General features: G+C 36.3%; 1 protein-coding gene across 2 annotated transcripts; it reads left to right on the forward strand.

The window, feature by feature from the left end:
* The first annotated feature begins 1,266 nt into the window (after window positions 1-1,266).
* Window positions 1,267-23,530, forward strand: LOC111989455 (cyclic nucleotide-gated ion channel 1-like). Of its 2 annotated transcripts, none has more exons than XM_065763754.1 (6): window positions 1,267-1,498; window positions 18,623-19,056; window positions 20,515-20,721; window positions 21,149-21,429; window positions 22,487-22,601; window positions 23,117-23,530. In XM_065763754.1, exons 2-5 carry the CDS (start codon window positions 18,976-18,978, stop codon window positions 22,509-22,511), a joined length of 594 nt encoding a protein of 197 aa, XP_065619826.1. In that variant the 5' UTR covers window positions 1,267-1,498; window positions 18,623-18,975; the 3' UTR covers window positions 22,512-22,601; window positions 23,117-23,530. The 2 variants fall into 2 exon arrangements, with proteins under 2 accessions (XP_065619826.1, XP_065619827.1); XM_065763755.1 differs by lacking the exon at window positions 1,267-1,498 and adding an exon at window positions 3,420-3,586.
* Window positions 23,531-23,552: the final 22 nt, after the last annotated feature.

The following is a 23,552-nucleotide window of genomic DNA, read 5'->3' on the forward strand; positions in this document are numbered from 1 at the left end:
CCTAAAATAAAGATGCTAAATTAAAACTTTTTAGCAACTTGTTACGTAAATTGTTACTATTAGTTGCAAAATATATATGAGTTTTGACTTTCATATTTAACAAATATTAAACAATTTGTATACAATATTTTATTGGAACGTTGAATTTGTGGTTCAAGTGGTTATAAGGAAATGATATAAATGATTCCATTTACTTGTTACTCGTTCTTTAAATTGAATAATTTTTTTTTTAAAAAAAAAAAAAAAAAATATATATATATATTCATATATATATTGAAGAGAAATTGATTTTTTATTTGTTATTTCAAAAAAAAAAAAAAGCTGGCTGCCGAACTTCGCGGACAGGCAATATGATCTTACTATGGTAGTCAAATGATCAATTGGATTATCACATGCAAACTAAATATCATGAAGGTACAATGCTGGCTCAATGGGTGAGTCAAATAGGCAACCACCTAAGGCCCCCAATAAAAAAAGACCCCTAAATTTTTACCAATATAGATATTCTTGTACCAATAGAAGTATTTAAGCCCTAAATATTCACCAATAAATAAAAGTAGTTGTTTTTTATCAAAGAAAAACCAGTTAAAGTAAAATATTTTCATTGAATAGGTCAATCATTTAATCTCTCATAAATAAATGTTAAAAAAACTCATTAATCTTCCACTAGTAAATTAATTTATACTCAAATTCTATTTAGAAATATCAAATATATAACTTTATTAAACTTTTCCATCATAATTTTTTAGTATTTGGTTACTTCATTTAATAAATAGTGTTTATTTTAGTTGTATAGTCATTGAGTAATGTGATAGGTTCGTTTTAATTTGTATTTTTTTTCCCTAAAAAATTGGATTTTAAATGAAAAAAAAAAAACCAAAAGTTAAATAAATATTCTATTAATATTTATAGTATAAGAATAGACCTCATTTAAAGTTGTCGCCTTAGACCTCACAATACCTTGAGCCGGCCCTACGAAGGTATTATAGTCAACTTGCTATATATCATGAGGTCTATCTTCTCCTTTCCGTGTTCTTATTATTTCTTGAGTTCCCACCTTGCAATTGTAATGACCAAGTTATATTCAATTAGCAAATTGCAAAATCTTCTATCTTTTATATATTTCTTATACCACCTTATTTTGCTGGGACTTTGCATATAGTTGGACTTTTTCTTAGGTTACAATACCAAGTTTAGTAGCTGGCTGAGTTGAAAGACTATTGTTAATGATTCAATTATTAGAAACTATTTAATAGAACAGCAAGAGTTACCCTTGGTCTATAATTTGCATCTGCATCTGCAAAAAGCCAATGTCTGCTTTGCACTCTTTGCTTTGGCCATATCCTGTTCTCCCTTGCCCAGCCTTGTAGAATTCCTGCTACTTAATTCAATTTTTATGTAGTTACACATTCTCAGGTTGATTCTTTATTTTGGACTTTGTATCATTGAAAGCTTAAGTTATGAGTTTCCGGGGGCATCGGCTAGATAGCGGTGTGAGGTTAGGTTCTATTCCTTCTCTGGTTTTTCCAAGTTCCTTAAATTGATATAATTTGTTTTTTTTTTTTTTTTTTTTTAGTGGATCCGGAGATGATCAGAACTAAAAAATATCTAAAGGAAAAGCTGCTACCACCGCATTTAATGCTCAGCAACAGCTTTTCTGGCCGCATTTATGTGGAGAAGACCCCTGAACAGTGCAACCTCAGCTACCGCCACTCACAAAGAACTAAAGTAGACACATGACGTGACATGCACTTGAGTAGATGCGTGGATGAAGAATAGGTGGACGATGGAGATGATAGGAATGGATGCTATATAAAGAAGAGGGGTCCCTGATAATGGGGGATGGAAGAAGAGAAAGAGAAAGAGAAAGAGAGAGAAAAGCTTTACTGTAGCTCTGAACGCTGTAATCACTGTTCACTCAATAAAACTCCTCTTCGGACATTCATTCATGGAGTTATCTGAGCTTTAGTTCATGTTATCATCACTACACGTAACATAGCCAACTGTTCTGTGCTTCATAACCAACCCAGATCTTTCGCCCACTCTCTACAAATTCATTGTTCTGAGTTCGTTGGGCCTTTAACCCATATCCTTTGGGTTTGGGCAACAAAAACTGACCCTACAAAACTCATTAATCTTCCACTAGTAAATTAATTTATACTCAAATTCTATTTAGAAATATCAAATATATAACTTTATTAAACTTTTCAATCATAATTTTTTAGTATTTGGTTACTTCATTTAATAAATAGTGTTTATTTTAGTTGTATAGTCATTGAGTAATGTGATAGGTTCGTTTAAATTTGTATTTTTTTTCCTAAAAAAATGGATTTTAAATGGAAAAAAAAAAAAACGAAAAGTTAAATAAATATTCTATTAATATTCAAAGTATAAGAATAGACCTCATTTAAAGTTGTCGCCTTAGGCCTCACAATACCTTGAGCCGGCCCTACGAAAGTATTATAGTCAACTTGCTATATATCATGAGGTCTATCTTTTCCTTTTCGTGTTCTTATTATTTCTTGAGTTCCCACCTTGCAATTGTAATGACCAAGTTATATTCAATTAGCAAATTGCAAAATCTTCTATCTTTTATATATTTCTTATACCACCTTATTTTGCTGGGACTTTGCTTATAGTTGGACTTTTTCTTAGGTTACTGTAGGGTCAGTTTTTGTTGCCCAAGCCCAAAGAATATGGGTTAAAGGCCCAAAGAATATGGGTTAAAGGCCCAACGAACCCAAAACAATGAATTTGTAGAGAGTGGATCGAAGGTTTAGGCGCTGGCCGGTGTTCACGAAGCATGAACTCTTTTCTTTTATTGAAAAATACTTAGAACAATTTAAAACTGGGAGATGCTCCTCGGCCCATGGCCGAGGAGGCTTTTTCTTCCCCCCCTCCAAAAACTCCTTCCATTACATTTTGCTCACATTTCTTATATATCCCTCTCTTCCTCCTCCTGTTGATCATCTATTGGCCTCCCTTCTGACCGTCCGTCCCATCAGAGGCCATATCCATGCTCCAGTGGTTCGCCCTGATCAATGTTGCTCTGTCAAGGGGTTACATCCCCATTAATGCGGCCAGAAGGGTTAGGTGAGCGTATTTAATGCCGAGGTGACCGTTCGCCCAGGGCTTGCCCCTTCTTCGTACTGAGGTCTCGGACGACCAAGGCTAGGGTCATCCTCGGACCCATCATGCGCCCTCGGCGTGGGCCATTTGGGCCTGGGTTGAAGTGGGCCGAGGCTACCCGATTTTCTGGCCCCACAGTTACAATACCAAGTTTAGTAGCTGGTTGAGTTGAAAGACTATTGTTAATGATTCAATTATTAGAAACTATTTAATAGAATAGCAAGAGTTACCCTTGGTCTATAATTTGCATCTACATCTGCAAAAAGCCAATGTTTGCTTTGCACTCTTTGCTTTGGCCATATCCTGTTCTCCCTTGCCCAGCCTTGTAGAATTCCTGCTACTCAATTCAATTTTTATGTAGTTACACATTCTCAGGTTGATTCTTTATTTGGGACTTTGTATCATTGAAAGCTTAAGTTATGAGTTTCCGAGGGCATCGGCTAGATAGCGGTGTGAGGTTAGGTTCTATTCCTTCTCTGGTTTTTCCAAGTTCCTTAAATTGATATAATTTGTTTTTTTTTTTTTTTTTTTTTCTGAGAATGATTTGATTAATACTTAAATGGATTTTTCCCATAACTTTGTAGGCTGAAAGCCTAAAAGGCTGTTTTGGTTTGATTTGTGATAAACAGATAATCATTATGCTTCATTTTATTTTTTGGGTTTATTGATTAATTAATGTCCGTTTTGGCCCTACTTATTTGTAAAAATAAAAAGTAAAAAACTATGTCACATTTGTAATTATACATTGTCTATAATACATATCATCTTTTTCACGTTTTGAAAATTATGAATTTTATATGTATGGAATATTGGAATGTACAATAACTAATATGAAATTGTTTTTTATTTATTTATTTATAAATTAATGCATGAAATAAGAAAAAGTTGGATACCTTACATAATTTTTGGTCATTAGAATTTTAAAAATATAGTATTACCTGACGAGCAATTTTTAGAATATAATGCCATATATTATTAGCAAAAAATTATTATTATTTTCTTCATATTGTGCCACACGGAACACAATTTGCTTCATTTTTCTTGAAATAGAGAGAAAATATATTTCACGATTTAAATTTTATTTAAAATTTACTCTAAATATTTCTTTAGATTTATAATATCTAATCTAAACCAAGATGAATTTTAGATTTTATACTCTTGGTAGATGTGCTATATGCTATATATTATGTTAGACTATGTTTCTTGTATGAAGAGTAAAGTTGGTGAATTTTTTTTTAATTGTTAATAAAGGGTCAACAAATTTTCGAATGGAAAGATGCTACATAAGTTTTGTAGGTGGTTGGGATTTTCACCTTAGGCACTTGATCGATATTGGCTTAACACCCTACACCTACGTCAGAAGGCTTTGTCCTCTCTGGGGAGCCAAGCCTTCAAGGATTTGTTCTTAAGGGGTGGGATTGTCACACATTGCCTAGAGAACCCTCCCACTAACACTTTATATGCCCTTGGAGCTTGTGTTAGTGTACCACTACTCACATGGGGTAGGATTGTCTCACATCGCCTAGAGAACCCTCCCACAAACACTTTATATGCCCTTGGAGCTTGTGTTAGTGTACCACTACTCACATGAGTAGTGGTACACTAACACAAGCTCCAAGGGCATATAAAGTGTTAGTGGGAGGGTTTTCTAGGCGATGTGGGACAATCCCACCCCTTAAGAACAAATCCTTGAGGGCTTGACTCCCCAAAGAAGACAAACCCTTCTAAGGTAGGTGTAGGGTGTCAAGCCAATATTAGCCAAGCCCCTGAGGTGAAAATCCCGACAACCTACAAGTTTTATAAACTAATGTGTCAATTTTTAAATATAAAATAAATAATTTAAAATTTTATATTATATGTAAGGACTTGATTTTCGGACCAAGCCCAAAAACGAATGGGATCTAGGCCCAGTGAACCCGGTACAATGAACTTGTAGAGAGTGGGCCAAAGAGCTAGGCTTTAATGCAACGGACAACGACTAAAAATGATTTACATGATGATCAAATAGAAATGAGATGATTTTATCAAAGAAAGTTCGTCCTCCGCACCATCCAAGGAGCTCTGTTCTTGTTGTGTGTGTGATGACCATGGTTCCAAGAGTCCTTCAAATTGCCTTTTTTCTCTTTTATGGTGGGTTTCTCCTATTATATAGTCCTTTCTAAATGACCTTAGCTTTCCACTTGTTAATCATCTAAGTCTATACTCGAGTGCTTGTCCTATCAAACATCCTTTCTGGTATTCAGTGAGTCACGGTAATCAAGGTAGCGCTATTTAGAGGTCGTTTCCTCATTAATGTGGCTAGGACGTTAGTTGGGGACACTCAATGCGGAGGTGACAATTTCTCCTTGAACTACTCCTTCACCATGCTCTCATGGCTGACCTCTTGTACTCGTTCTTCTTTTCGGAATGCTCTAGGAGGCTGCTTTTGATGGCGTGCCACTCTTCCCTTCTATGATCTTGTTAGCTGAGGACAGGATTGTCCTCAACGATGACTCTCGGCAATACAAGCTTTCTTGGTTCGTCCTCGGACATTCCTTCCTTCTCAACGTGGGCTTTAGGCCTAGTACAAGAATGGGCCATGGTTGTCGAATTCTTAGGCCCTACAATAGCCCCTTAAAATCTTACTGTCCGGCTCCTAGGATGAAGATGAGGATTTTGATGTCCTCGGGTCTTTGCCATGTCTCGTCAAGTCTTGCCTTCCGTTAGCATCTAAGTCTCTTCACCTGCCCAAAGTGCGTTCCTGGCGCTTCGGTATATGAAGCGCACCCTCATTTATGCCTTCGCGAAGTGGCCCAGATCCAACGATTAAGGATTTCTTTAGAAATTGGGCGGGAGTTATTTTGCCTGTGACTCTTTCTTTGAGTTTCGTGTGAATTAATTTCCGCTGGATTTCGCCTCCTATATAAGGCGCTCTGGGGGAATCCTTCCTCCAGATTTACAAATCCATAAGTTCAACAGGAACTTTAAGTTTTCAACCCTCTAGGCATTTACAAGGACCTTGCCAATATCGTGATCAGGGCTTAGGGAATGAGACGGCCTTGGGTTAAGGCAAGGGCAAGGAAGCCAAGCCCTTTTTAGGAACCAAGAACGTTGCCCAGACGCTGGACAACGCAGTTGAGGCAGAGGAGGTAGAGGCCAAAGACGTTCATACCTTTCAACTGAGCAAGAAAGAAGACCCTTCTCCTTCAGCCAAGAACCGAAGCGGGCGTTAGGAGAAAGGTTCGTGAGAAATATGAAATTTTTCTCTAGTATGCATCCTTGCCTGCCCTTCAAGCTGGTAGTGGTTCGCGTCCAGTCTACTTACCGATGGAGGTTTGTAAGAGTGCTGAATGGCTGATGCCCGAGCGTTGCTGTCTCCAATGCTTAATTATCATGAAACTAGGAGAGAATCAAGGGAACATCTTGGGATGGGGCCATCTGGCGCTTCCGCTTCTTCTCCTTTCTTATTACCGGTACCACCCATACCGGTTCGATTGCTGTTGGTAGCCTTAAAACAAGCCTGCCTCAGCCTCTTCTCTTTATAGCTTTGGAATAAGCCTGCCTCAACCTTTCTTGTTGTAGTTAGCTTTAGAACAAGCCTGCCTAAGCCATTTGGTGTATGATGTACCTTTCCTTTATTTAATAAAAAATGGCTGTACTTTTTACTTTACAAATTTTTCTTTCTCTGTAGTGATTATTTAATGTTTGTGTTATCATTTTTCCCTTCAGTGGGGCTTGGAACTAATGTCGTTGGTGGTAGCAAAAAATCATCGCCTTGACTTTAACAAAGCTGACTCCAGCACTCGGTTGCTAGCCCTAAATAAGTTAGCCATGTAGGAATAATCAGGAACATAACCACGTGTTCTATACCACAAACTGCATACCTATGAAAGGTTATTGAGTCCGAGGACCATACAAAACCTTAATTTTATCCAACACTTAGATAATCGATAAAAGTTGTTAGTTTCCCCATAGGTTTGTGGTCCGAGGAGCCACGCAGGACCTTTGCTCATGTCTTTGTTGAGTGGGGGAAGGGTAGGCGATCCGAGGAGCCGGACCCCTTTTAGATCCTGCTCGTCGCCCAGACAGATGTTTGGGGTAGTTGATCTCTTCGAGGGCTATGGTCCAAAGGTCCATGCAACGCCTAGATTCCATTTAACCCTTAAGTAGCTGCTAAAAGCTATTAGTTTCCCCAAAGGTTTATGGTCCGAGGAGCCATGCAAGACCTTAGTTTTGTCCAATACTTAAATAGTTACCAAAAGTTGTTTTCCTCATAGGTTTGAGTTCGAAGATCATGCAAGACCTTAGTTCTGTCTAATACTTAGATAATTACCAAAAGTTGTTGGTTTCCTCACAGGTTTGTGGTCCGAGGAGCCATGCAGGACCTTTGCTCATGTCTTTGTTGAGTGAGGGAAGGGTAGGAGATCCGAGGAGCCGAACCCCTTTTAGATCCTGCTTGTCGCCCAAATAGATGTTTGGGGTAGTTGATCTCCTTAGGGGCTATGGTCCAAGGGTCCGCGCAACACCCGGATTCCATTCAACACTTAGGTAGCTGCTGAAAGCTATTAGTTTCCCTATAGGTTTATGGTCCAAGGAGCCATGCAAGACCTTGGTTCTATCTAATACTTAGATAATTACCAAAAGTTGTTGGTTCCCCCATAGGTTTGAGTCCAAGGACCATGCAAGATTTTGGTTCTGTCTAATACTTAGATAATTACCAAAAGTTGTTGGTTTCCCCACAGGTTTGAGTCTGAGGACCATGCAAGATCTTGGTTATGTCCAATATTTAAATAATTACCAAAAGTTGTTGGTTTCCCCACAGGTTTGAGTCCGAGGACCATGCAAGACCTTGGTTCTATCCAATACTTAGATAATTATCAAAAGTTGTTGGTTTCCCCACAAGTTTGAGTCCGAGGACCATGCAAAACCTTGGTTCCGTCTAACACTGTAGCAGATTAGAAGATATCGATATATACCTTCCGGAACCAGCCTTGTCGTGGAGCTTCCTTGAATTGCTCTTGTTAGGACATATGTATTTCACTTGTTAAAGAACATATGTCATTCTTTTATGTAATTGGTTAATCCTTTGAAAAAACGCACTTTACTTGTAATTGGGTAGTTCTAGGTGTTTTTAATATTTCAAGAAATAAGGTTTCAAGATCAAGTGTTGAAGTTATCAAGACTATCCAAGAAAACAAGCTGATAGGGTAAATTCATTAAAGCTCGACAGCTGTCTTGACAGTTGCATCTATCGAGCTTAAGAAAGCTGTTTAAGCCCCGTGTGCTCGACACCTGCTCGACACCTCCTATCTGTCGAGATTTAAGAAATTCAGAATTCCAATCTGATTTCTTGGGATCCGTAAATGTGTCTTTGGGATTTCTTTTCTTCTAACCCTAGACATATAAAAGGATTGTTTTAAGGGCCGTAAAATAGTTCACAAGTTGCACAAGCATTGAGAAAACTCTGTTGAAGCAAATTATGACTAGAGACGAAGTTCTTGCCCTAGTTCATTTCTTCTGAAGAAGTTGCTGTGTATGTGCACCTTTGGGTTTTGTGACCAAGCATCTTCTTGATCTTCATCGTGTAGGATGAACTGAATAACTTTGCAGCCAACCTCTCTTTCAGTTGGTGTTGAAGTCGCGTACTGGGATCCGCACATTAGTTAGTCATGTACTTGGAAGCCGTGCATGAAAAGGGGGAGCTGTCACTACAGAAGAAGTCCAATTGGGTATTGGGGTAAGGGTTCAACTATAGGTTGGTAAGGTACTTGGGATTCCTTTACTTGTAACCGCTTGTTGTGATAATAGTGGAGTTTTGGGAGTGGTGACCTGAAAATCACCTGGTGGGGTTTTTGCCGTCAGGTTTTTTCCATTCATAAACAAATCACCGTGTCATTTAATTTCCGTTGCATATTTAGTTATTTGGTGATTTGTTTGTGCTACCACGCATTTACATGTTAAATTGATTAATTAATAACTTGGCTAATTAATTAATTAATTTAATCACAAGGGGTCAATACGTTTGTGGCCTATCAAGTGGTATTAGAGCGAGCACACTCTGATTAGGTTTAATATTTGCTGTGTTGATCCATTGACCCCTGTTGTCATGGCTGTAACCGGCTTGAAGAGATCTTTGTTTTCAAATACATCTTGTTTTTCTAATCACTATTTGTTTGAGTGTCTCAGAAAATACAAGTCTAAAAGTTATTTGAATTCTCTTATGATGACTATTGGAAAAGATCTCAGTTTGGCTAAGAAGAAACTAGACTATCTCAGAATGAAAATATGCAAAAGAGTTCGTCTAAGAAGAGTGAAAGTTAAAGGCTTAGCTCATAAAAAGCAGTTGAGTGAAAGAACCATTCCCTCTAATTTGTCATCTAAGCATGAAATGTGTTTCATGATGAAGTCTGCATTCAAAGTGATGGACACATGTCTATAGTACCTTGACAGTGGTTGCTCAAGACACATGATTGGAGACCGATCTCTCTTCAAGGTTTTCGAGTCTAAGAAAGGTGGAAATGTTACTTTTGGTGATGGAAGCAAGTCACAGATTAAAGGGAAAGGAATCATCTCTCTATGAGGACTGCCAGACATTGCAAATGTTCTTTATGTAGAAGGTCTAAATGTGAACCTATTAAGCATAAGTTAGATATGTGATCAAGACTTCATAGTACTATTCTAAAAGGGAAAGTGTATTGTCATGGATGAGTCTAGAAAGAAGCTCATTAGTAGGGTTCGCACTTTGAACAACTGTTATAAATTGGTTCCTGATGTTGATATTGTGTGTAATAGCATTCATTTACCTAATGAAGACCTATGGCATCAACGAATGGGACATGCTAATTACAAGCATCTATCTATTGTAGCTAAGCATGAATCAGTCTTGGGGATACCAAAGTTTAGTAGAATGAGCAATGTGGTGTGTGGACCATTTTAGATTGGAAAATAGACTAAAGCTAAGCATCCAGGTACTCAGACATCAGCTACATCAAGGCCATTAGAGCTTCTACATTTATATCTTATAGGTCCAACCAGAACCGAGTCTCTTGGTTGTAAGAGATACATCATGGTTGTGGTAGACGACTTCACTAGATACACTTGGGTTATTCTATTACAATCCAAGTCTGATGCTCCTGAGCACATTGAAGCTTTGTGCACAAGATTGCAAAATGAAAAGAGCCTAAAGATTGATCGAATTTGAAGTGACCATGGTAAAGAATTTGAGAACTCATACATAGAGTCTTTCTGCACAAGATCAGGTATATCTCAAGAATTCTCTGCTCCTATTATGCCTCAGCAAAATGGTGTGGTAGAAAGGAAGAATAGGGTTATTCAAGAGATGGCCAGAGCCATGTTGCATAACAAAGATGTGGCTAGAAACTTGTGGGGAGAAGCTGTAAACACTACATGTTATACGACTAATAGGGTATACTTTAGACCCGGTACCAAAAAGACTCCCTATAAGTTATGGAAAGGAAGGAAGCCAAATGTGAAGTATTTTAGAATCTTTGAAAGTACTTGCTTCATTCTCAAGGATAGAGAGAATGTGGGAAAGTTTGACTCTTGGAGCGACGAAGGATTATTTCTGGGTTACTCTTCTACAAGCAAGACTTATTGGGTATACAACAAAAGAACTATGAAGGTAATGGAGACAGTAAATATCGTCATTGATGAGTCTTCAGATTCTAGTTCTAAGAAAGGCATTGAGGAAATCCCCAAAGAAATTCTTCCTCCTGAGCCTAGGGAAGTTCAAGACATTATTGAACAAGAACTTGCATCTCCAAGTACTCCCAGTACTTCTAGTGTTGTGGAAGACTTTGCAGACATACCCACTTCACCAAATTCTGAATCTCATGAAGAGAAAGAACCTTCCTCTAGAATCAAATTAAATCATCCTCCAGAAGTTATTGTGGGAAACATGAATGAACTCACACTAAGGAAACGTACAGTTGATAAATACATTGCTAATTTTGTGTCTTATTCTTGCTACTTATCACAGGTTGAACCCAAGAAAGTTGAGGAAGCATTACAAAATAAAAGTTGGGTCGAAGTAATGCATGATGAACTACTTCAGTTTTAGAGGAATGATGTTTAGACTCTAGTACCTAGACCAGAAGGTGAGCACATTATCGGTACAAAGTGGATATTCCATAACGAAATTGATGAAGAAGGCAATGTGATTCATAACAAGGCTCGACTTGTAGCTCAAGAATACTCACAAATGGAATGAGTAGACTATGATGAAACATTTTCCCCAGTTACCCGAATGGAGTCCATCAGAATTCTCCTTGCCCTACTATGTCATCTGAAGTTCAAACTTTATTAGATGGATGTGAAGACTACTTTCTTGAATGGACTGCTTAAAGAAGATGTTTATGTGGCTCAACCAAAAGGATTCATTGATGCACACTTTCCAGATCATGTGTTGTACCTCAAGAAGGCACTTTATGCATTGAAGCAAGCCCCTAGAACTTGGTATGATAGACTTACACAATATCTGGTGTCACATGGATTCACAAGAGGAAAGGTTGATCAAACACTCTTCATAAAAAAGGAAGATGGTGTGTTGATTGTTGCACAAGTTTATGTTAATGATATCATCTTTGGTTCAACTAAGGATGACCTGGTTCACGGCTTCTCAAAACTCATGCAAGTCGAGTTCGAAATAAGCATGATTGGAGAGCTGACTCACTTCCTTGGACTACAGATACGTCAACAGGATTTAGGTATATTTCTTTCTCAATCTAAATATGCTAAGAATCTTGTGAAAAAGTTTGGATTGAAATTTGCTAGTTCTGTTAGAACCCCTATGAGCCTAAATGTCAAACTCACTGTAAACTTGTTAGGCAAGAATGTTGATCCTTCTCTTTATAGAAGCATGATAAGTAGTCTTCTTTACTTTATTGTTAGTAGACCTGACATTAGTTACAGTGTTGGAGTGTGTGCTAGATATCAGACTAATCCGAAAGAATCACACATGACTGCTTTAAAAAGAATTATAAATTATGTCAAAACCACTGCTGACTTTGGTGTGTGGTATAGTAAGGACACAAATGATATCTTAGTTAGGTACTCAGATGCTAATTGGGCTGGCAATGCTGATGATAAAAAGAGTACTTCAGGGGGTTGTTTTTATGTGGGTAACAATCTTGTCTTTTGGATGAGCAAAAAGCAAAACTCCATCTCCTTATCCACTGTAGAAGCTAAGTACATTGCTGCTGGTAGCTGTTGCACCCAACTCCTCTGGATGCAAAAACTTCTTCATGATTATGGTATTTGTCAATAGCATCTCACTATTTACTGTGACAATACCAGTGCCATCAATATCTCTAAAAATCCAGTTCAACATTTTCGAACCAAACACATAGAGATTCGACATCACTTAATTAGGGAGCTTGTCGAAGATGGTACCCTCACTCTTGAGTTTATCCATACTGATGATCAAAAGGCTAATTTGTTCACCAAACCTCTTAATAGCAAAAATTTTGAATTCCTTCGTCAAAACATTGGTGTCATCTCCATGGATTGATCTTCTTCTCTCGTTCTTCTCCCTTTTGCATTTGCATCTACTTTTATGTTTTGCTTTGATAACATGTTTTTGTGTGTTTATTTTTCAGTTTTGTTTATTTTGTTTACAAAAAAATTGAAAAATCAGAAAAATACAAAAACAGTGTGTTTAGTGTACTTTGGTACTTGTGTACCTTGGATGGCCATTAAAAAAAAAATTTATAAACTTTGTATCTTTTTTAGTTTAGGTGAGCATCTTTATGCACAACTAAGCAAGTGAGTTTTATGGGTCTTGTTTGTGATAAATAAGATTAAGTCATCTCTTGAACTTAACCTTCGTATCACTCTTTTTGACGGGTAGGACTAGAAAATTTTAAGAGAAAGGTATAAATAACTATCTTACCACTGTTGCCTGTCAATCATGAATGACACTTGTATGTTTCGGCATAGCAAAAGTGCAGTGTCATAGACACCTGTATGCTTCGGCATGGCAAAAGTGTAGTATCAAAGACTCCGTTTGCTTCAGCATAGCAAAAGTGCAATGTTTATGTTTAACATGTTGGGTATTTCTTTTCTCTCTTTTATATGCCTATGCATGATATGCTAATTAAAAAAAATATGCAAAGAAAATAAAAAGCGAAAAGATCAAAAATACTTTAAATATGATTGCAAGCGTGTTTTCTAGGAGATGTAAGAGTTATAGGATGTACCTCAAAGGTGATAGTCCCCATCAAACAGTTATGATTGTGTGTGAGTTAAAATGATTTTCTCATATTTCAAATCGTCATAACATGTATACACTTATGCAATCTTGCGATGTTTTTCATACACAACATGCAATATTCTTTGCTACTCTTGATACATGTGCAGGTACAATGTGATTTGGCCATCACAAGGTTTTATATGTGCTAATGTATGCTCACTAAACTGTCTTGACTCGTTTTTGAAATATAAAATTGGTTAGACTTGTTTAGTGTGTGTGTGTGTGTGTGTTTCTAAGGATCTATGTGCTTAAAATGTTTGATGAGAGATGATTTTGAGAGCTTAATATGTTGATTGGATCATTTGGTTGAGGTGCATGTTAGATTGCATTCATGTTTGTGTTTTTCCCTTCTCGAAAAACTGTTTTTAAAAGCAAGCTTGACACCTCCTTGATACCTAGCTATCTGTCGAGCTTTTCAAGCTTTTTCTTATCGCAATCTCGACACCTGGTGGATCGATTTAGAAAGTTTCTGTCTCCTTGATACCTTTTCGACACATGGTGGATCGATCGAGCTTCTGTTCTTGGTTTTGGTGTTTATTCCTCGATACCTCCTCGACAGCTGTAGCTATCAGCGTTCATTTTCTCAACACTTGCCTCGACAGATGGCTTGACACCTCTCGATACCTCCCAGACTCCTTTTTCTCACTCAAAACCTTTAACCCACGTGATTTTTGGCCTTTCCTTGCTTCAAATCACTTGCTATGATCTCTTTTCCCTTCATTCTTCATGCATTTCATGTTTTTGAATCTTAGGTTTTGGAGTTTTTGAAAATTTTTGGGGTCTTTCAAAATTGATGAGTTTTTCTTGAAATTTTGGGATGGGTTTTCAATTAAATGTGTTCAAAATCTCATGCATTGCATCACATTGGCATTAGAATGGTATTTTCATGCATTTAGATGTGTGTACTATGTTTGTGTGCTGGTAGGTTTGGATTGGGCTGAGCCTATGATGGAATTTCTTTTGTATGTCACATGTTCATGCATCCCCATACACACGTACTCTCTATTCAATATATTTGATATATTTGAATTGCTTTGAGACTTTTCTGATTGTCTCTTTCTCTTTCTCTCTCTCACATTCTTTTTACGTTAGTAATGTCTATGGCACCTAAGAGTAAATCTACTCTGGCTCGGAACCCTCTGCGTTCTAGAGCTTCTTCATCTTCTGATTCTACTCCTCTTTCTCTTTAGTTCCGTGTTGATGATGCCCATAAGGCATTCTCGGAGAACTTCTCTAGATGAGGTGTTCATTAGGAACGCCAAGTCATTTTGGCGGACTTCGCCGACACTGAACTTCCCTCTGTCATTCACAGTAGGGGATCGGAGTCATTGTGTGACGTCCCGATCACATGTCCTCTCGTGCTTATTCAGGAGTTTTACTCCAACATGCATGGGATTGATTGTTTAGTACCTCTCTTTTTCACTCGCGTTTGAGGTACGCGCATCCCTGTCACACTGCAGCTTGTTGTAGATGTGCTTCGGGTTCCTAAGATAGAGTTTCCTAATCCTTCTTGTGAGCGTCTGAGGGCTGTGTCCAAGGATGAGCTCATATCTGCTTTCTGTGAGCGCCCTTCGGAGTGGGGTGAGTGTCAGTTCACATCATATTGGCCTTTTGCTAAAGGTTCTAGATTCTTAAACATGGTGATGACTTTTATACCTCATCCGCATTCTCACTACAACTCCATCACAGAGTCTCGTGTTTGATTTTTGTTATCCCTTCTTGAGCATCTTACCATAGATTTTCCTTCTCATTTCATTTTGTCTATTATAGATGTTCATTTGGATGCGGCAACCTGTGATAAGCTCATCTTTTCTTTTGCTATCACAAGGATTCTACGCCACTTTTCCATCCCTTTTCTCGTGTCCGACCATTTCACTTTCATGTGTGCCATAGATACCGCTACCGTAAAACGTAGTGAGGTTCAGTTTAGGTTGCGACAGCCAGATTCCACTCCTCCCTCTCATTCAGCTCCATCCTGATCTGCTCCATCTACATCCGCTCCTTCTTCCTCTATGAACGATGCATCCCTTGGAGACATCATGGTATAGTTGCAGCACATGAATGCTCGCCTCGATACACTCTCCATTGAGTTGTATCAAGTGAATATTCGTGTTGATTGTATTGCACAACGACAGTCGGTCATGGGTGGATTTGCTTCTGAGGCTACTCCTTCACCACCTCCTCCAGCGGCTTCTAACTCTAAGGATGATGATGATGAGGACGATGATGCTTCGGATGATGATGATGGAGATGCTAGCTCTACTGATGAGATGTCTACTTAACACTCTACCCTTTATCACTCGTAACAAAAAGGGGGAGTAGTTCTGGGGATATGAGAGTAGTCATCTTAGGGGGAAAGTTAGTATAAGACATTTTTGTTAAGGGAAGTGTTGATACTTGAGGGATGTAGTGAGGATATGATGTATTTTTTTTTTTCTTTTCTACTTTTTAGATACATTGTTCTTGTATATGAGGTCTTGTGACCACTTTTTACATACATTGTACTTATTTTCTCTATATGTGGATGTATGTTTCTTTCACCTATCTTTACATGTGTTGTTTCTTTTCTATTTTTATATACATGTTTCTTATACTTGTATGCAATCCATTATTTCTGTTTCACACAAGATACCTTGATGAGTTTTGTTTAAAGTGTTTCAGAAATACAGATTGTCAAAGTCTACTTGCCATAAACTTTTTTCTTGCAAAGTTTTTCAAGGGTTTGTGTTAGGATAGATTTTATTGTATTCAACAAGTGAATATGAGTTGAGTGATTTATGACTTCTTTTATATGTTGATTTGTTTGTTGTGGTTTTGTCACGGATTACCAAAGGGGGAGATTGTTAGGACACATGTGTTTCACTTGTTAAAGAACATATGTCATTCTTTTATGTAATTGGCTAATCCTTTGACAAAACGCACTTTACTTGTAATTGGGTAGTTCTAGGTGTTTTTAATACTTCAAGAAATAAGGTTTCAACATCAAGTGTTGAAGTCATCAAGTCTGTCCAAGAAAACAAGCTGATAGTGCAAATTCATTAAAGCTCGACAGCTATCTCAACAGCTACATCTATTGAGCTTAAGAAAGCTGTTCAAGCCCCGTGTGCTTGACACCTGCTCAACAGCTGCTTAACACCTCCTATCTGTTGAGATTTAAGAAATTCAGAATTCTGATATGATTTCTTGGGATTCGTGAATGTGTCTTTGGGCCTTCTTTTCTTCTAACCCTAAACATATAAAAAGATTATTTTAAGGGTCGTAAAACAGTTCACAAGTTGCATAAGTATTGAGAAAACTTTGTTGAAGCAAATTGTGACTAGAGACAAAATTCTTGCCCTAGTTCATCTCTTTTGAAGAAGTTGCTGTGTATGTGCACCTTTGGGTTTTGTGACCAAGCATCTTCTTGATCTTCATCGTGTAGGATGAATTGAAGAACTTTGCAGGCAACCTCTCTTTCAGTTAGTGTTGAAGTCGCATATTGGGATCTGCGCATTAGTTAGTCACATACTTGGGAGCCATGCATCAAAAGGGAGAACTATTACTACAGAACAAGTTCAATTGGGTATTGGGGTAAGGGCTCAACTGTAAGTTGGTAAGGTACTTAGGATTCCTTTATTTGTAACCGCTTGTTGTGATAATAGTAGAGTTTCGAGAGTGGTGACTTGAAAATCACCTGGTGAGGTTTTTGGGGTCAGGTCTTCTCCATTCGTAAACAAATCACCTTGTCATTTAATTTCTGCTGCATATTTAGTTATTTGGTGATTTGTTTGTGCTACCACACGTTTGCATGTTAAATTGATTAATTAATAACTTGACTAATTAATTAATTAATTTAATCACAAGGGGTTAATACGTTTGCAGCCTATCAGCTCTGTGTTGCCGCCACTCCTTCCAATGGAGGTCTAGCAAACTCGGCCACTAGATTCGCGAGGGTCACTTCGAAGTATGGGCCTGGGCAGAAGCTGAGTTAGGACAACATTTGTGTGTATCTTGTGTAGTGTCTTATTCGCATAGTAAACTGACTACCATAATGGCCTTCCATAGGGGCTCTGACCGATGAAGGCCTGATCTTATCCTAGCTGCCCGTTGCACTAACTATCACCCAAGCTCTTCCCACAAACAACGCCAATTGTAGGGATTCAATTTTCGGACCAAGCCCAAAAATGAATGGGATTTAGGCTCAGTGAACCCGGTACAATGAATTTGTAGAGAGTGGGCCAAAGAGCTAGGCTTTAATGCAACGAACAACGACTAAAAAGGATTTGCATGATGATCAAATAGAAATGAGCTGAGTTTATCAAAGAAAGTTCGTCCTTCGTACCATCCGAGGAGCTCTGTTCTTGTTGTGTGTGTGATGACCATGGTTCTAGGAGTCCTTCAGATTGCCTTTTTTTCTCTTTTATGGTGGGTTTCTCCTATTATATAGTCTTCTCTAAATAACCTTAGCTTTCCACTTGTTAATCATCTAAGCCTATACTCGAGTGCTTGTCCTATCAAACATCCTTTCTGGTATTCTGTGAGTCACGGTAATCGAGGTAGCGCTGTTCAGAGGTTGTTTCCTCATTAATGCGGTTAGGACTTAGTTGGGGACACTTAATGCGGAGGTGACAATTTCTTCTTGAACTGCTCCTCCACCATGCTCTCATAGTTGACCCCTTGTACTTGTTCTTCTTTTCAGAATGCTCTGGGAGGCTGCCTTTGATGGCGTGCCACTCTTCCCTTCTATGATCTTGTTGGCCGAGGACAGGATTGTCCTCGGCGATGACTCTCGGCAATATAGGCTTTTTTGATTCGTCATCGGACATTCCTTCCTTCTCGGTGTGGGCTTAGGGCCTAGTACAAGAATGGGCCGGGGTTGCCGAATTCTTAGGCCCCACATTATATATTGTTGATGTCGTACCAATTATTACATGCATTACCATGTTAATTTGTAACTCTTTTTGTAGTAGAATCACTAATAAGTTTAGCATTTTCCTTCTCAATCATTTTTCATTTCAAACATTTAAATGAACTAAAAGCAAGAAACAGAATATTTTACTCCTTCCCCATGTATTAAATTGCATGAATCTTTAAACCATTTAAACAAATTATATAACTGTCAAGCGTTTAAGAGTTATTTTCCTAAAATTGTACATGTTTGTTGTTTCTATCTATAACTTCATTGTGCCTTTGATGTTTATTCTTTCAGATTGATGGGTATATTTGATATGTTTTAGCTAGACTGTTTTTATTTGTTTTGTTCAGGATTGGGAATACTGAGGGGCAAGTTCCAAAGAATGACAATGGAGTTTATTCAGAGATTGAAAGAACGAGAAAACAAATTCTTCATATTCTTGAACCAGATGGAGAGTTCCTCCAAATGTGGAATGTGATGTTTATTGTCGTGTGTGATTGCAGTATCATTGGATCCTTTGTTCTTTTACCTTCATGTGATCGATGAAGACAGGAAGTGCCTTACATTGGATACAAAATTAAAGATCATAGCTATTTGTTTGCGATCAATCACTGACTTGATATATCTCTTGAATATCATTTTGCAATTTCTTTGTCCCTAAATAGATGAGGTTGCCCGAAAACGTGGAGAAACTAAGGTGACTATGGATGCTTGGCTAATAGCAAAGGGGTACTTGTTGTCCTACTTCCTAATTGACATTCTCGCTATTCTTCCCCTCCCACAGGTAAGAGAGACTTTTCTACTTCTAAACTCTTTTTGTGTATGATTTTTGAAGTCTAATTTTAATTGTAGAAATTGAATTCGTGATCTTACTCTTGCTAAATGAGGATTTCTTTTTTGATGAATGCTAAATGAGGATTTGAATCCTACTTCTATAGGCACAAATCATGAGAATTTGATTTCAATGGTGTCCTAAAGAAAAAAAATTAGGGATTCAATATATTTCGCTTTTTTATTTTTTTTATTTTTTTAACTTGTCGTTTATATCTACCAGTTAAAAGTTATCAGCTCAACAATTTGGGAAAAAAATGTGTGAAATAGATTGTGTAGGTAGAGATTTACTTGTGTCCTAATTTAAGTATATATTGTTTTACCATTCACGAGGTTGCTATCACTAGCTAGAACCCAGCCCGCCGCGCGCCACTCTCCCCCCCCCCAATTTTGGCATAAAATATTTTTCTCATTTGTCAACTATTTGGGACGGCTGAAAATATTATTGAAATATAGGAACTTTTATATTTTCCCTACTAGCCAAAACATGAAAAATGTTTCAAGAGCATTTTTTTTTTTTTAACAAAACCAAACACTAGAAAACAAACAACTTTCTCTTAAAATGTTCTAGGATGAATGTATTTTCTTAGTAAAAATATTTGACTCAGAATAAATCGAGCCTTAATAATAATATTTCAACAAAAAAAAAAAAAAAATTCCTATTCTTTTTCACTAAATTTACCCACAGGTTTGTACTGTCTCTAGTATTTTGGATTTTGGGTTTTTAGTATTCTTTGATGGTTTAAGTATGTAATGGTGATAATAAACAGCAGATATTAGACAAAATTTAAATCAAATTGAATGATTAACACTATTCAATTTATGTAAGATTAAATATACTGGTGTAATGTTGTTTATCAAGAATTGAATTTGGTTAAAAATTTGTGGGTTTAGATTTCTTAAATATATATAAGTGGCCATAGGTTTGAAATAAGACTCCTAGAATCTAATGGAGTTTAGGACTGAATTGAAATTTTCTAATTTTTAACAGGTTTTGGTTTGAAAAGTTTTCCTTCCATTCCAAACTCTTAGCTTGTAAGGTATACCAAGTACGGCATGCTGAAACTTGATATAAAAGATGGTGAAAAACTTAGATATAGTATATTAAAATCTCTCTAATTGAATTTAAACGCTTGATGTTTAATGCAAATTTTTTTTTTTTTTTTTTTTTTGAGAAAGAAATAAGTTATTTTATTCAGCAATAGGCAAATCTACCTAATAAGCAACAAGTGTTTAATGCCTTTTTTTTTTTTTTTTAAAAAAATCAAATGTACTATATTTAAGTTTTACTCAAAAGGATATTAGGAAAACATATGTGATTTGAATAAGAGGAAAAGAATATCAAGTTTCTATAAGTAATATTGTCCTACATAACTAGTAGAGCTTACAATACTCAGTATCATTTGTCTAGGTGTTAGTTCCAATCATTTTTTCACAAATGATCATCAGAGGCTCCGATAAGAATCTCCTAAGTGCTGCTATTCTCTTCCAATACGTGCCAAGAGTTCTACGAATCTGTCTATCATGGAGGAAAATTATCAGAACGGACAACCAACTTTCCAGATTTGTATTGGTGAAAGTTGTATTGTATTTCTTTCTGTACATTATTGCGAGCCATGTAAGTTGGATGTTCAATTTCTTAGTTTATCCTTCCACTAAAATGTTTGGTATTCTTGTATAGCTAATCTAGTAATCTATCAAGACTTAATAAAGCTTTATGCCACAGTAGAGGATGGCCATGTGCAGAACTTCTTTAGTATTTCTATATCACATTCTCCAAATAATTTATTACTGGTTTTTCTCTCATTTCTTTAGAAAAATTATTCTTGGTATGCTACACTTTCCTTGCACATAATTGTAAATTTTATTTGCGAAAACTATATGGGTCTAATTTTTTTTTTGTAAGAAGGTGTAGAATACTCTCTCTCTAATTATTCTTTCCAAGTAATTTTCTCATATATGCAGAATACTCTCTCTTTAATTATTTTACTTCATTTTTTTGCTGCACAATCTACTGATCTCTTACTGACTTGGTGGTCTTTTAGGTACTAGGTGCCTTTTGGTACTTCTTTTCTATCGAACGAGAGACAGCTTGTTGGCACATGGCCTGTACAAATCGTATTGGATGCATCCCGAGTTCTTTTAACTGTGATCATAGTTCAGGAAATCACTCATTTATAAATGATTATTGCTCTGTAGAGACACCAAATACAACATTTTTTGATTTTGGAATATTCCTTGAAGCCCTTCTATCTGGTGCCGTGGCATCCAAGCATTTTCTTAAAAAGTTCACGTTCTGTTTCTGGTGGGGCCTGCGACGTTTAAGGTTTGAACAAATTTTACTTTTAGACATTAAAAAGTGAGCTATTCCACGATAGTTTTTGTTAGTGCTTGTTATAAATAATCAATATACACATCATGCTATTGGAAAATTCAAACATATATTCTTTGTCACAAAGAGTTTTGGTAGTCAGGTATTCAAAAACTCTAGAATCCATGACAAAGAATGTATCAAAAATCAAATAAACAACATTAAAATATAGAGAAGTGTTACGTTTACAACATTTTCATACTAAATCATAGGTGGTGAGTTTTTATTAGTTCTAATTTGAATCTACAACTTAAATTACTTTTTTACCCATTCATAATAATTAATAACAATCTACTATCTATGATTTGTTGTGAAACTATTATAAATATAACATTTCTCTAAAATATAATATGTATCTACGCAATGTCCACTGCCACACTTTTTTGCATTGAGCAGAAACTTTGGGAGGCCAAGCATTAATTGTTAAGTTCTGTCCCATATATAGATTTATCAATTAAATTGTGAGCATTATATAATAGAGCTACAAGATATATATATATATATATGTATGTATGTATGTATTTATGTATTTATTTATTATAGAAACTACAAGATGATTGTTGATGTATGGTAAAGTTCAATTGAAAGTTGAAATTACCCCTATTAATCCATATAATGATATAATCAGTTTTCTCCTGAAAGAATTTACAATGCATAATTTATTGACTAATTCATTACAAAATGATTAGTATTTTTTTATATAATATTTAAACCAGTCGGTAATATGTGCAATTCACAAGAATATTTCACAAAATATTTTTCTCTCTTATATTTTTGGTCTAAATAAGAAATTAAATAATTATGGTAAAATAATTTACAGCTTTCACTTTTTAAATGATGGTATTTGTATAATATATATTTGTTTTAAGCCTGTAAGTTGTAACCTTGGTTTATGTTTGCTTATCTTGAGTCCCAAGTGTAGGCTTTAATTCGTTTTAGATTTTTTTTTTAAAAAAATATAATTTTCTGATATTACCATCTCATACATTATAGTTGCTTCAATTTTTTGCAGTCTTCTTGATATTTACCTTCAATAAAGTACCTATATCTGGGAAATTCGCTCCGTAACTTTGATTGCGATCCTTCGCTTGCTTCTGTATTTATATTTCATAATTGGAATTTTTCAGGTTGGCACTCGTCATCTCTTTTTTTTTTTTTCCTATGCTTCAGGTCCTTATTTATACAATTGTGTGTATGAGCATTAGAGATGGTTTCTGTATAAATAGAAGGACACAGCATTGCCATTCACTTTCTAAATACTAGAACAACTTATCCAAAAGGCGAGCTTTAAAGATTTTATTTTATAAAGCTGCATTTGGTGTAATACACTAGTCACACTCGATCATCAACATCTTTAATTGGTTTGTTGATTTATGGTTTTTTTTAGGCATATAATTTTTTGGAGGGCCAAGAAACATCCATTTAACAAATAATCTTATTAAATTGTAAGATCAAAATGAGTTTTAGGGTTAATTTAACAATTTAAATATGCAGCTCAATGCATGAGATGGTATGGGGGCACAGCTATTCTATATTATGATTCTCATACATATTGTTAGGTTCTAGAATATTTAAGAAAAACTGTTAAATTCATCATTGTTTTATTAGCAGTATTAAACAAACTGAACTTGTTATATTGCAGACATACTTCCAGTTAATATCTAAAAAATTGGAGGAGGATATACAAAGATTAGAAGAGATTATACAAAATGTGAAATCTAACGGACGAGATTTGGAATTGTGGATTCATAGCAATGAACTGCCAAATTATATAAAAGAGGAGGTCATTTCGAACATGTCTCACATATTGGAGGGAAATGAAGAGTTTGATGAAGAACTTGCAATGAAAATTAAGCGTCATCTTCGCAAGCCCTATATAAGGAAATTTTTTCTTTTTCATTTTATCTTTCTTCTTCTTTTCTACTTTATAGATAGATTCAAAAAGTAGTTTGATTAAAGTTATATTGCTTCAAAGCTGTCTACTAGTAATATAAATCTTTGGAAAAAGCTGAGAATTGAGTTGTAACTTGTGATCTAGTTGAGTATTATTATTATTATTATTATTTATTTATTTTTGG

Source organism: Quercus suber, unplaced genomic scaffold, assembly GCF_002906115.3.
Source record: "Quercus suber isolate HL8 unplaced genomic scaffold, Cork oak 2.0 scaffold_523, whole genome shotgun sequence".
NCBI lineage: Eukaryota > Viridiplantae > Streptophyta > Magnoliopsida > Fagales > Fagaceae > Quercus > Quercus suber.

What these genes read in the sequence shown, in the direction of transcription:
- LOC111989455 (XM_065763754.1), top strand. Translation starts at nt 18,976, where the DNA reads ATGGATGCTTGGCTAATAGCAAAGGGGTACTTGTTGTCCTACTTCCTA. An exon ending in CTATTCTTCCCCTCCCACAG is followed by an intron (nt 19,057 to 20,514) that starts GTAAGAGAGACT and finishes TCATTTGTCTAG; the next exon opens with GTGTTAGTTCCAATCATTTT. An exon ending in TGGGGCCTGCGACGTTTAAG is followed by an intron (nt 21,430 to 22,486) that starts GTTTGAACAAAT and finishes AATTTTTTGCAG; the next exon opens with TCTTCTTGATATTTACCTTC.